This window comes from Acomys russatus, chromosome 2 (assembly GCF_903995435.1).
Source record: "Acomys russatus chromosome 2, mAcoRus1.1, whole genome shotgun sequence".
NCBI lineage: Eukaryota > Metazoa > Chordata > Mammalia > Rodentia > Muridae > Acomys > Acomys russatus.
The window spans coordinates 57653991-57666220 of record NC_067138.1 but is presented as its reverse complement, the minus strand read 5'-3'; the positions used below and the strand labels follow the sequence as shown (position 1 = coordinate 57666220).

At 50.2% G+C, this 12230-nt stretch overlaps 1 protein-coding gene across 1 annotated transcript in view; it reads left to right on the top strand.

The window, feature by feature from the left end:
• Gabbr2 (gamma-aminobutyric acid type B receptor subunit 2) overlaps window positions 1-12230 on the top strand; it is a 330548-nt gene that overhangs the window by 176866 nt on the left and 141452 nt on the right. The window contains exon 4 of the mRNA XM_051161797.1: window positions 3725-3826. Within this exon, the coding sequence (XP_051017754.1) occupies window positions 3725-3826 (102 nt within the window). The remainder of the gene's footprint in view (window positions 1-3724; window positions 3827-12230) is intronic.

Sequence of the window (12230 nt, the reverse complement as noted above, 5' to 3'; positions counted from 1 at the left end):
AAAGACTGCCAGGTGAGGCTAAGAGAGAGAGAGGAATTCTGGGAAGAAGAAAAGACTGCCTGAGGAGAGAAGAGAGAGACCGCCACCAGGAGAAGGAGACCTGAAGTGAAGAGAGGAAGGCTGCCATGGGTTAGCTGGAGGAGAAGCGCATGGCCCGCGGCGTGGATGGAGAATCCAACCCAGATAAAGAACATTAACAAGCATATGGGATTATAGACGGGAGGTAACTTGATAAAAGTTATTAAAAGCAGATGGCATGGGATTGAGACAGGGATCCCATGCCTGAGGCCCTACTATGGGAAGTAGTTTAGAGGATTGATATCTGCTCTGCCCCAGGTTAGCTAAGGCTATTTTAAAATATAACAAGTGTGTGTGTCTTCATTGATCTCTAGCCGGGCCTACTGGTAATACAGATAATTTTAAAAACAATACTGAGACTTCCTTTAAGGTGGACTTGTTTGTTTATCGTACAACACACAATAGAGGTCTTCACACCTTCCCTGACACACTCACAGATACCCCAACTGCTGGGTTCTTTCTCACTTTCAAGCAATGCCCACAACTCCACAGCTCACAAAGCCATTCCGCAGCTCCATGCTGAGCCTGGAACCCCAGCCTGTGAGCTATTTGCCCACCTTCCATTTTCAGGTGAGACGACAGAGAGAGGTTCAGGGAAGCAAGGTCGCCTCTCCGAATGCAGTGACACACAGGTAGAGAGCTGGACCCCGACTGAGCCTGCCCCAGGTGAACATACTGATTTGCACTGCTAGCTAGTCAGGGCCCTTGGTACAGGCACCACTGAGATGGGACCCACTTGTGGCTGGAAGCTGAACTGAGCTGTAATGGCAGAGGCAGCGTTTGCCCATCTTCGTCTCTAGTCTTCTGTCAAAGCAGAGGCAAAACCTGTAGCAGGGGCTCGACTGGAGCTTAGTGGTGGAGCATTTGCCCAGCATGTTCATCGCTTTTCTGGGGTGCGATAAGACATGGCGACCAAAGGCTACTTAAGGAAGAGTTTTGGGGCTGGTGGCTGCAGAGGTATAAGGCCCATAATGGCAGGAAAGGCTGGTGGCAGGAGCAAAATCGAGAACTCATATTTCACGTCTCACAGGAAGCAGAGAGTAAGAACTGGACACGGGGGAGCCTACAACCTCTCAAAGCAAGGTTCCGTGTCCTAAAGGCTCCATAACCCCCCCCCACCCTGCCCCCAGACAGCACCACCAACTGGGGACCACATGTTCAAACACAGGAGTCTGTAGGAGGCGTTTCTCTTGCAAACCACAACACCTGGCTTCGGTCCCCAGTGTCTCCAACAAAACAAGATGCAAACAATAACAGCAGACAGTGGGGTGCTCCTTCCTGTAACAAAATGTCTCTCATGAAGCATCTCAAGTATCCAGAAAACCGTAGAACCAGGGTAATCAAGGGGGAGTTTGTCACCATCTGCATTGCTTTCTCAAGGAAACAAAGCATCATGGCTACCACTGGCAACTTTTGCTTCCCTTCCTTGGCAATGGCTTCCAGATGGACAGTTACATGCAGGGCCAGATTATTAAAAAACAAACGAACGAACAAACCACGGCGATATATGCTCTAGATGGATCTTTTGAATGTTTATTGGGGTAAAGTATACAGAGCATCACACCCTTTTCCCCCACCTTGACCACCTGTAAGTGTGCAGGAACAGCGGCCTTCACAAGTTACATAACTGCATCCCCTGAACCTTTGCCCCACCCTAAACTGAGGCTCTGAGCACATTAAGCATCAAATGCTATTCTATCTGTCTGACCCCCGGTGAGTGTCCTCCTCCTGCCTCCAGGGATCTGCCCATTCCAAGTGCTTTGTGTAATTGTCTTTTTGTATGTGTCTTTCTTTAGATTAACCCGTGTTGTAACATGTGCAGCATCTTAATCTTTTTGAGGGCTGAATAGTATGCCACTGTGTGTGTGCACACCCTGTGGTCATGTATCTATCCAGCAACAGACACTTGGGTTGCTTTCACATGTTTTCTGCTGTACATAATGGCCTGTGACATAGATGTCCCAGTTGGAAGGTAAAATCTCCCCCATGAGCTCGTATGTTTCACTATGTGGTCTCCCATGCATAGTGCCATGGGGGGGGGGTGTGGAATCTTTAGGAGATGAGGCCTAGCTGGATGCAGTAGGCCACTGCAGGGCAGGCCTTGAGGGTTGTAACCTGGCCCTAGTTCTGGCCTGAGCACTCTCTCTCTTTCTCTCTCCTTCCTAGTCTGTTGAAATGTGAGAATTCCCTTTTGCACACGCCATGAACTCTTCCATCATTTTCTGCCATGATGGACTGTGACCTCTCAGAATGTGAGCCAAAGCAAAGACAGCCCCTTCCTTGGGCTGCAGAGATGGCTCAGTGATTAAGAGTGCTTACCATACTTGCAGAGGACCCAGGGCCATTTGCCAGGACTCATGTTGGGCAGCTCACGACCATCTGTAACTCCAGCTCCAGGATGTCTCTACAGGCAACCACACACATATGACATGCATTCACACATACACACATACGCAATAAGTGGACATATGATAAATGGATGATAGATAAATAAAAATATTAAAAATAAATTTTAAGACCCTTCATCCTTTCAACTGCTCTACAGACACTTTGACATGGTGATGAAAAACCAGCTGATACAAGGAGTGTATGTGACAAGTCCCTGCTGTCATTTCTTCTGTCTATTATTCCCAGGAGTGGGATCCTGGAGCGTGTGGTAATAGATGTTTGGTTTTCTGAGATGCTGCCATTCTGTTCCCCAGAGGTGTCTCCCACAGCACCCAGGTGCTCCCATCCTCACAAACACTTGATGCCATCTGGTTCTGACAATGGCCATGCCAGCAAAGTGAGCAAGACATGCTTTTCAGAATATCTTCCTCTTAAGCTTGGAAGGTCACACCCAGGGGACAAGGTCAACAAACAAGTCAGAAGCAGCAGGACCCAGAAGCTGGATCCAGCTTCTCACCTATTCCTTCTTAACAGCCCCATAGCCTGGGGTCCATCGCTACGTGTCAGGAGCACCGAGCTATGGCTTCCAGCCAGATATAGTCTTCAGGTTTGCTCTGTTTAAGCCAAACTTCAAACAAAAACCAACACCAGAAAAGATGGGGAGTTTTATATTGTAAAAGCCTGAATTTCTGATTTCTTCCCACAAAGTGCCCAGGGCCCATTTCCAGCAAAGCAATGGAACAAAAGCAGCATAGAAGGTCACGTGGTATCTAGGGAGCCACAATACCCCAAAATTCCTGATGTCTAGCCGTGAAAACACGGTAGTGGGTAGCCCTCTGCCTTGTAGGCACATACACAACCCATAGGTTGGAACCGCACAGTCAAGTACCATCACTTCCACCCTCACCCTGCTCCGCACTGTTCCTCTGAAGGCTTGGCTATGTCTTCAGTACAGAAAGTCATACCAGAGTTTATACTGCAAAGCACACATAGGTATCATTAGACACCCTGACTTGGACCAGGCAACGTGGGGGTGCTGTCTGGGCCATCTCTTCATCTTACCTCTTGTAGGAATTTGGAGGTCAGGCTGAGCGGTCCTGGCCTTGTTTGACATCACGTCAGCGTGTGTGTTGCAGGGTAGTGCTCTCTTCTACCTCTCAGTGGTGTGGAGAAATCACTCCCCAGCTGGGCCAGCACTGAAGAATGGGTCCTTCCTGGCAGCAACCTACCCAAGCTCTTCGTGTGTCTTTGTCCACAGGTGAGGAATGACCTGACTGGGGTCCTATACGGGGAGGACATCGAGATCTCAGACACGGAGAGCTTCTCCAATGACCCCTGCACCAGTGTCAAAAAGCTCAAGGTAGGTGCAGCTTTTCACTGGGGACAGCGATGCCCCTGGGGGTCCCCATGCTGTGTCTCAGCCCTGACCTCAGTGTGGGTCTCAGGATCAATTCTTTTTTCTGACATCTCAGAGCTCAGGACTCAGCCTCCTTGAGTTTCTCCTCTGGTTGATGTCTATCTCTGAGAAGGTCCATGGGTAGCCAGGCTCTGCGCCCTGGACCTTGGGTTCATGATTTCACTTGTCAGCCATGCCTGAATGGCAAGCAGGGCACCCACTGATGTCATCTCTCTTGCAAAGGGCTGGAAGCCGAGAGCTATCTGGCCCATCAGGAAACATTGCTGCTAGGGCTAAGAGCCCATTTCCAGATCCCACCCGGCATCAGTCACTCTAGGGACAGAGGGAGACAACTTGAGGTTCCCCCTTTGTAAATATGTTTTCCTTTCACTGTCTACTACAAACTCCAACCCCTGGCCCCTCTCCTGGGCTCCCAGACATCATCACACCCATCCCCAACTTCCGGTTGGTCACAGCATAGCCAGGAAGAAGGTCCACTCTCAAGGCAAACAAGAGATCTAGGGCAAAAGGAGAGAGAAGTGACTCATACCACCGGGGATGAAGGGAGTAGTCAGGCCTGACTCTAAGGAATAGAGCACTGGGCAGAGGCTAAGCAGGATCCCAGGCAGCAGGCTGCAGGGAAGGCAGGCTGCAGATGCTACAAGGGTGTAGGCTTGTTCTGCTGTGGGAACGTCAGAGTTCCACAGAGCATGCAGCGCTGGGGAGAGGAGAACCGGGGTGATCTCAGGCTAGAAAGGGAATTCTGGGCCAGTTCCCAATAGCCAAGCACTTGGCTAAACAACTCCCTCTTCTCTCAAGGCTGGAGGAAAAGCGGATGGTACCCAGAATGGTGGTCTCCTTCCCTTCCCTCCCATTACCTCATGGCCATGGGTTAAGTTGTTGGCATGGAGATTCTACATGCCAAATGATGGTGTCTTTTCTGAGTCAAGTAGGTCCAAGGCTCCCCTTGACACACCAGATGGCAGTTATGAACCACTGGTTATAAGGTTTTTCAGTTTGCTGGTGGAAATCTAAGCCCCGGCGTTGGGGAGCCAGAGGAACCGAAACTTAACACACATCTCCCAGACTCCTCCAAAGCAGACAGAGCCTGAGGGTCACACTTTGGTCCTGGGAATCTATGCAGATAAAGAACAGCACCTGGGGACAAGCCAGGTGGCCTCAGCCCAAGCTTTCCTCCATGTTGTCAAGGACTATGCTGTTGTGGGATCTAGGTGGGCTCTGTGGAGCCTGGAGGACTTGGGCTAGTAGGGAAGGGGGCTGAGCGGTGCCAGCTTTGTCCTGCCACATGCAGAGTGTCTCTCCAGAGCGGGTGCTTGAAATAGCTTCTGGCCTCTAAGGCCCAGCTGAGTTCTGAGGGCTTCAGAGTTGAAAGTTGCCATGTGCAGAGCTAAGGTGCCAAGATCTAGGGCGGAACAGGACGCTCTGCTCATCAACCAAGTCCAACCAGAAAAGATGCAAAGAGTGTCAAAAGACAGCAACCAAAATATGCAGTCTTTTCAGCCTCCACCCCTGGCTGGCCACTGACCCAGGGCTTGACCCCTAGCCCATCCTTTCTTCTTTTGAGCTTCCCAAAATCCTCCTACGGGGAGGTTTTTTAGGCCTATTTCACTGATGGGGTATGAGGGTCAAGCTGGCTGGGAAACCCCTCAAGACCTACAGGGGAAGTGGGGGGGAGGGGTCCGGAATTTCACCTGGGGTCTGGTGGTGCCTCTGCCCAGCTGCCCCCAGCTCCCTGTGTTGCCAAGGTTTGGAGACAAGATTCTAGCACTGCATAGCCCAGAGGCTAGGGACAGGGACAGGAGGCCCCGCCCTGTCTCCCGACTGCCTCCATCCTATGGATCCACATCTGTTTGTTTCCTAGGACTGCTTACACTATGCTACTGTATGGTGTGGCTTAGTAGCAGGAGCATGTGCTCCCTGGCCTGGTCCTAGAGTGCGGGCAGCGGTGGGGGGTATGGGCGGTACCATGCATCCCTGCATCTCCAAGCTTGCCTTTCTCTCAGCCTCTAGAGTCCACAGTCCCAGAAGCACCTCAACCTGGTAGCTGCCAAGTTCTGGCTCCACCCCTCATGGCACTCTCTCTCCTTACTCCACACAATTCTCTCATGGGGAGACTCCTCATACTGAGCTAACAGTCAATCCCTTCCATTGTAGCCCAATCCTGGCTTAAAAAAACATCCTCTGCTACTGACCTTGTACTCACATGGGGTCACCTGGAGGTGGGGAACATATCTTTTGGAGCACAACCCCCCCCCCCATACGTTAGACTATCCATCACCTTATTTTAACACCCACCTTCCATTAAAATGCAAACTTCCAGAAGTATTTTTCATCACCTAGAACCAAAGCACAATAAGCTGCACATGAGTGTCCAGACAGCCAAGACAACCGAGGAAACACAGTGAAAAGACTCAACAGAGGACAGGCGGGAAGTTCTGAAGGGCCTGGAAGAAAAGTCAGCCTCTGCTTCAGTGTGGACTGAGTGAGGCAGGGCCACCAAGGACAAGGAAGAAACTGTGTATCAGATAACAGGACAGGAATTTGTAGCAAAGGCAGAAGAGCCCAGAGCCAGAGCCAAGAGAGAGAGGGGGGGTGGGGAAATCAATGGTGTGGAGGACGCACTTGAGACATTCTTCCAGAAGTCGGAGGAAATGGCTGGCACGATCAATCCAGTGAGAGGAGAGATGACGGTGTGAGGCTGGAGAAGAGGCTAAGAGGACACCAGGACCCATGAGGCTGAACCAAAATAGACGCCCCAGGAGCAACAGTTCACAGGGCAGCCAGAACCTGGGTTCTAGTACATTCTGCAGTAAGAGAACATGGACAGCTGAGGAGATGGGACCTGGGAAAATGGTTTGATTGGTAAGATACACGCCTGTGAGCCAGAAGTCCACCCCGGAAACCCATATAAGCAGCCAGGCATGGTGACTGGTACTTCTATCCTAGTGCTGAGGAGGGAAAGACCGGCCGATCCCTGGGCTCACCGGCCAGCTGCCTCGCCTAATGGGCTAGCTCCAGGTTCAGAGAGAGTGCTGGCCATCTTGTTGACACCCTTAAGAGGAGCAGCACTTGAGACTGACCTCTGGCCTCAACACTCATATACACACATATGAATGTATGGGAACAGACATGCACACACCCAAACACACACACACTATAGGAAACAAACCTGAATCACACAAATTTGCCAATAGCTGACCATTGTTGGACTACCCAATCTATGGTTAGGATAGAAACATGAAGCTGTGTGTACTGGCTAGCTAGTTGGTCTCTGTGTCCTAGCCACTTTGGTATAGGAAAGGACACCCAGACACACTTTAATAGATGTTTTAATATGCAAACTTTAAGGATAAATTGCACAGATATCTAGGCAGAGGTGCAGGGACTGTGGAGTGGGACAGGGAGCCAAACTTTCCACAAGGCTCTCAAACCCAAGCTTCTTTCCAGCTTCTTTGTACCATGAAACCCCCAGGATTAGTGGAGCAACCAGGACATACACATTACTGTGTGAGGCTCACGTGACGGACCAGTCGGGAACCCTCTGGAAGGTGATCCTGAGAGCCAGCCAGGAGCAACAGCACACTTTATAGCTGGGGTCAAGATAGAAACAGGCAAGTGGGGACGTCAGAACCAGGGGAAAGAGAGATAAGTCTGAATAGTTGTTGTATGTGTGCGTACAGATAGGAAAGAGCAGGCGGCTTCCCACAGGATGCGGAACAGGTACTGCAACAATAGGAGATATGAAATCCAAAGTGCACCCTCGGAGCCCGAGAAGAGACCCAAAGGAGGGAGGTTCATGGCCATGTGTGACCGTGGGAGGGGGCTGACATGAGCTGAGTGGTGGAGCACTTGCCCAGCTGCTGTGGGGCCCTGGGAACATTCTTTATCTCCATTTAAAATTTAAATTCGTAATAAAATTTTAAACTGTAGATAGAGAGACCTAAGATAAACCTGAGTTGAAGGACTCTTTGAACAAAATGGAACCCAGAGCTGGCAAAGCACGGAAGACAGCAGCAAGGAAAGGGCGGTCTGTATGTCCAAACAGAAAACACTCCTTTAAAACAGAATGCTCCAAGTACGCCACTGCAGACCAAACAGTCATTCTGACCAGAAATCTGAACGGGTCAACTGCACCATGAAAGTGCCAGTGGTCCCAGAGTGTGGTTTTTGCGTTTGTTTCTGATGTCGTGCAGGTGATTTTTGTGTGAAAGGGTCCCTGTGGCCCTGTCTGGTGTTGACGGAGTGACCTTCCTGCCTCATCCTCTTTACTTCCTGAAGTACGGAATGCATCACAGTGTTCTCTCCCAATAATTTGCAAGAAAGAGATGCAGATGTTAAGTGCTAAAGGCTGGGCAGAGGTTTACCACAGGGCAGCCAGAATCCTGCCAAAGGGAGGTCAAGAAACAGGCATTGGGCGGGCCTGCAGTAGATAGTGGGACAGCGCCGTGGAATGAGCAAGCTCGTGCGCTGTCACTGCTCCGGATGACAGCGAGGTGAAATACAGAGCTGCCCTGCAGGACTCTAAAGGGAACAGACAGGGACACTGAGCAGGAAGCTCCCTCGAGCACTCCTCCTTCTTTGCAGCTACATACATAACTGGCACTTGTGTTTTAATGTTCCTTAAGTGCACTCTCCTCGATGTGTAGCCTTCCCACAATGCACATTTCTTCCTCATCCCAAATGGAAGCTCAGTACAGGCTTTGGATCAAGCAAGCCTGCACATCCTTCCTTCCTCTCCCTGCCGCAGCAACCACCATCTACCAAACAGGCCTGTATGACAGCCCTCACAGGCAGAACACTCACCGCAGGATTGAAGAATTGGCAGCTGGTGTCATATTAGAAACCTAAGAACAAGTAACTAAGCAAGAAAATGATGAGAATCAAGAAATGAGTCCATGGCTTGTCCCACCCTGAAATAATTATGGAAGTCCCTGTAAAAACCATAAAAAGCCACCAAGAGACTGTGAGTTCCATGTGGCCTCTGGGACTGCAGTGCAACCACTGTGTGGTCATCAGTGGAGGGGGTAGCCTTGTGCCTACATGATTGCCAAGAAAGCAGAGCCATCTGTAAGCTGGTTTTCTATCTCTGATATCATCACAGCCTGTCCTCTGGCCTCAGCCCATGCTTCTGCTTCAACACCCATGACAGATGCTGCCCAGCACTTGATTTGTGCTCAGATTTATTCATTCTTTTAATCCTTCTAGTTACTATACAGTAGCAGCCAGCAAAAGATGGCCAATGGGCCAAATCTGACCCTCCATTCTGCTTTACAAATAAAGTTTTATTGTAATACATTCATTTAGAACAGTGCTTTTGGCTGCTTTTGTGTTGCAGCAGTAGAACAGAGTAATTGCCACAGAGTAACTACCCACGAATCCTAGACTATTTGCTACCTGACCCTCTATAGGAAACGTTATTATCCCTATTTTACAAGTTGAATAAATGGAGCTCAAGGAAGTTAATGCATGCCGGAGGCCATGTAGCATCCTGATGAGGTTGTGACACGGAGGTGAGGCTACAGGAGGGCATGTAATCACCACAGCCTGGTCCCAGCTCTCTGCCCATCTGCTCCTCAGTAGCTGGAACAGTCTTCCATAGCCTCTGAACATTCTGGGTAATGCTCATATACAAAGAGTAAAAGGCAATCTCCCTTTTATGAGCCTTCTCAGCAATATAGCAGGAAGGAGGTGGCTCTGTGGCTTACACCCGTGGAGGGGGCGGGATGAGGAGGAAGGACGCAGGAGTCAGCAAGATGCAGGCTGGGCAGGAAGCCATGGCACTCACCTTTAAATATCTATGAAAGGCTGGGTTCCAGCAATACATCATGGGGAGCTCCACCTGCATCCCACAGGCTGCATGCAACCCAGAACAGCTAGGAATGGGGTCCAGTATAAAACTGTAAACTTTTTAGGCCATTACGAGATGTCTTTTTGTAACTAGGTTGTGCAGTTCTTAAGTATAAACGTAGAGATATCATCTGGTCTCACTGTCAAAAGACTCAGTACACCTGCTGGAGCCAGGTTTCTGACTCTAAAAAGAGGAACCTATTTTTGAGTGAATCACAAAAATAGTCCAACACTGGTAATCATTCCTGTGGCTCACGCAGCACAGAGGGGCACCAACATTGGCTAGAAAAGCTACCCGCCAGTCAGCAGTGGCAAAGAGCTCCCAGGGCCCACCAACAAAGAGAGGGCAGTAGACTCCTTCTCAGGGGGGAGACTCACGGGTCAGAGGGAGGCATAGTCATTTCCTATGGCTGATGGGACAATGCTATGTGAATACAAACCACACAGATGGGTCTTTCTGGCCTGGAGGCCAGAAGCCAAGCATGTGTCTTGGCGAGCTAAGATAGAGGTGTCCTCAGGACTGATTCCTCCTGGAGCTTAGAGGAGAAAGCACTGTCAGTGTGCCATGACTAGTGGCCTCCTCCTGTCTTCATAGTCACCTGCTGTCATTCAGCCTGTCTTTCTGATTATAAGCGCCACCCAGATCATGCAAGAAACCTCCCGTTTCAGATCAGCTGCTTTAGCTCATCTGGAAGCTTGAGCCTCATGCTGGGGGTATCGCATCACCACAGACTCTGGGACTGGGATGTGGGTGTCTGTGGGAGGCCCCCACGCTACACAGAGGCAGCCTGAAGATGCACCCTCCTTTGCTCCATGGGAGAGCCCTAGCCAGAATTGATTACTCTTTTTTTCCCTGACTGGCCAAGAAGGTCTTGATGGGGTCTGTCCTCCTTTTCCTGAACCAACCACCCCACATCTGGTCAGGCACAAAGCCCAGGCCAACCTCTGGAAGTAGATTTGCCTGGGCCCTGGGGGTGCACAACCAAACAGTAACATTGTGCCTTGGCCCCTGAGGCTCGTTTTGCTCAAAGACATGGAGAAGAAAGAGCAGTATTTTTTATCTGAAGCCCAATATAGTATTGGAAAGCTAAATATGCATGAATTAGAGAAATGTCACACGTTGCCCGTGGGCTGCTGTGGGCTGTCCCCTTTCCTAGAATGTGAGGGCATGTTTTCTGCTTCTGTGCCTTTAGGGGTATGTTGGATGGGAGGAGGAAGACAAGTTTTGGTTCAATAAGAGAGCACTCATTCTCGACTCTGTCTAAGCCAGGACCTGAGAGACAGTCTTGGCTGGCCCTTCCAACCCACGCCAGGTCACAGCTTGGTTGCTTATATCTCCTCATCCACCCATAGTGTGGTACGTGGAATTGTAGGTTTGGGCATCCCTGTGGTGAAGGTAACGGCCCTACAGGAAACTCTAGATTACCCAGAGGTCAGTGCTGGGTGACCCTGACCTTCCTTGCTGGACCACACACTCCAGTGGCAAGAAAGCTGACAAGCTGTGCTGGAACCTCAGAGTGCTTGTATCCAGCCTCTGTCTCTTTCGTGATTCGGGATGGTGTGTGCCACTCAAGACCTTACATGTCATCTGCCTGGCTTCTCCGTGAGTGGCTCTACAGACTTAATGCTGAGCTCTGCAGCCCAGACCAATTGGGGTGGTGTTGTCTTACTCAGCCTGGGAGCTCGAGACAGGGTGTGTGGCCAGCCGTGAGGCTCAGGGACTACACTTAGCTGGCATCTAAGCACATCCCACCTCTTCCCACCTATGTGCTTTGGCATCCAGAGTTGGAGTCCCTTGGAGCTGAGCCTGGGGGATGTGTGAAAGTGGCTGACAACAGAGTATACTCAGAAGAAGGCTAGACATGGAATGAGGCAGTAAGGGGCTAGCCCAGAATGCCAGCAGACACCCCATAGTTGTGGTGTCTATCCAAGGGCATGCGTCCTCCCCTTGTCTGTTGATAGCTGCTGTCTGCCTGTGCATGTAATGTGGTCTTCCCCCCTTCAACCAGAGGCACTTTTCAGAGAAGAGACAAAGGGTGGAACTGATGGTATCCATGCTCATTGCAGCTTGGGGTCCAGAGTGACCCCAACATCCACTGCCGAATCCTTTGACAATGGTGTCTCTCTCAGGGAAGAGCTGAGATGCCCTTTGCCAACCAGATGGAACCTGGGTTTTTTTTGTTTTTTGTTTTTTTTTTTTTTATGTGTTAGATATATTTGTTAGGACCCTTGCAAACTGGAGTTAAACTCATTCAATGGAGTGTGAAAATTTAGGTCCCTCAAAGATCCTGGAGACAAGAGAAGTCTGGGCAACAGATGAAAGAGGGGCAGGAAAGGAGGGAAAAAAATATTCACCCAGGGTGAGAGTGTGTCCTGTGTGTTTATGAAGGTTCTGGGAATTAGGAGTATAAGACAGGGTTCTGGGTGTGAGAGTCTGAGTGGAACTGGGCAGCCCTCTTCCTTTCCACCCCCCCCCCCCCATGACTGCCTCATTCAGAAT